Below are 1,602 nucleotides of genomic sequence, written 5' to 3'. Positions count from 1 at the left end.
ATAATAATAAATATATATACATACACACACACACATATATATACATATATATTTAGATATATGTATATGTATATTGCATATATATATATATATATATAATTGATATTCATACATAACACGCACGCACACATATGTATATATGTACATGTACACGTATACATTCAAATATATATATATATATACATATATATTTATATATATATGTACATAGATACATACCTACATACATACCCACATACATATATACATACATACATACATACATACATACATAAACACAAATACAAACATACATATATACTTCCATGCGTAGATATATAGATACACACATACATATATAAAGATATACATTTATGTATACACGCTCACACACACACATACATGGACACAGACACAGACACAGACACAGACACAGACATAGACACACAGACACACACACACACACACACACACATATATATATATATATATATATATATATATATATACGTATACATACACATATACATATATTTATACATATACATACACACTCACTTATAATGATACAGAGATGTAAAATTGTATTGATGTGCACATTGATACTTCTATACATATTTATAATACAAACATGGATAAACATTTGAAGTACAGGACATAAGGTATCCAACCGATAAATACGTGCATACAACAATCACATCCTACCTGTAATGTAGCGACATCATCGGTCGTATTATCACCGTATAGTGAGAGACGCTCCCCATGTGACACAGCCACCTCTCCAGTATCACTGCTCTCGTCGCCATGGCAACTATCTATGGCAAATGGCTCGGACACACTATCAGAATCGGCACCATTCGTGGCCCCATAGCTCATAGTAGGAATCATCGCATTGTCCAAGCTTGTGCCCAGGACATCTATTATATCTGTCGTGTTATCCTCGTTCTTCTTAGCGCTATCATAGCTTGCTTGTGCATACGTTGTGACAGACGCGAATCCATTCCCGGCGACATCATCCACCTCGGCTGCCTGGGCAGTAGCGCACTCGGTATCACTTGTAGGTATAAATAAGGGATCCATGCCATCCACCGTATGTCGACCGTCGATGAGTTCATTACCTGAACCACATACCCTGACTAACACACCCTCGTCGACGCTGCTATCCCCGCCAATCTGCCTACCGTGCAGGTGGTTAGTACTACCGCTCACATCCAGACTATGCACTGATCGATCAGACCGACCTCCGGTACTAATCCTACCTATATCCAGACTGTCCAAAGCATCTATGTCCCCGGAATCCAGGCTAATCATATCGTCGCCATCTTGGTCATCGCTACTTATAAGGCTTACGTCCAGCTCAAAGCTGGTGTGAGAGGCTCTTCTGGTTGCAGTAGCTTTATCATCACTTTTGTGTGGACTGGTGTCATGTCTGTGCATAGGATTGAGGTTGCTAAGTACATCTCTGAGTGACTGCGACCTTGAATGCCCAACACTGGCTACACTGGCTGACACTGGGTCATCGCTATCACTGGCTTCCATCATATTGATTGCTTCTAATCTAGATTATATATATAACTATATAACTATATAACTACACACACACACACACACACACACACACAC

General features: G+C 38.9%; 1 protein-coding gene across 1 annotated transcript; it reads right to left on the bottom strand.

The window, feature by feature from the left end:
* Positions 1–684: 684 nt before the first annotated feature.
* On the bottom strand, positions 685–1,521 carry SARC_13459 (hypothetical protein; the record flags this gene model as incomplete). The annotated part of the gene is made up of 1 exon (XM_014292408.1): positions 685–1,521. A coding segment is annotated over one exon (837 nt), but the record flags the coding sequence as incomplete, so codon positions are not given.
* Positions 1,522–1,602: the final 81 nt, after the last annotated feature.

This window comes from Sphaeroforma arctica (assembly GCF_001186125.1).
Source record: "Sphaeroforma arctica JP610 unplaced genomic scaffold supercont1.3315, whole genome shotgun sequence".
Classification (NCBI taxonomy): Eukaryota; class Ichthyosporea; order Ichthyophonida; genus Sphaeroforma; species Sphaeroforma arctica.
This window is presented reverse-complemented; position numbering and strand designations above follow the sequence as displayed.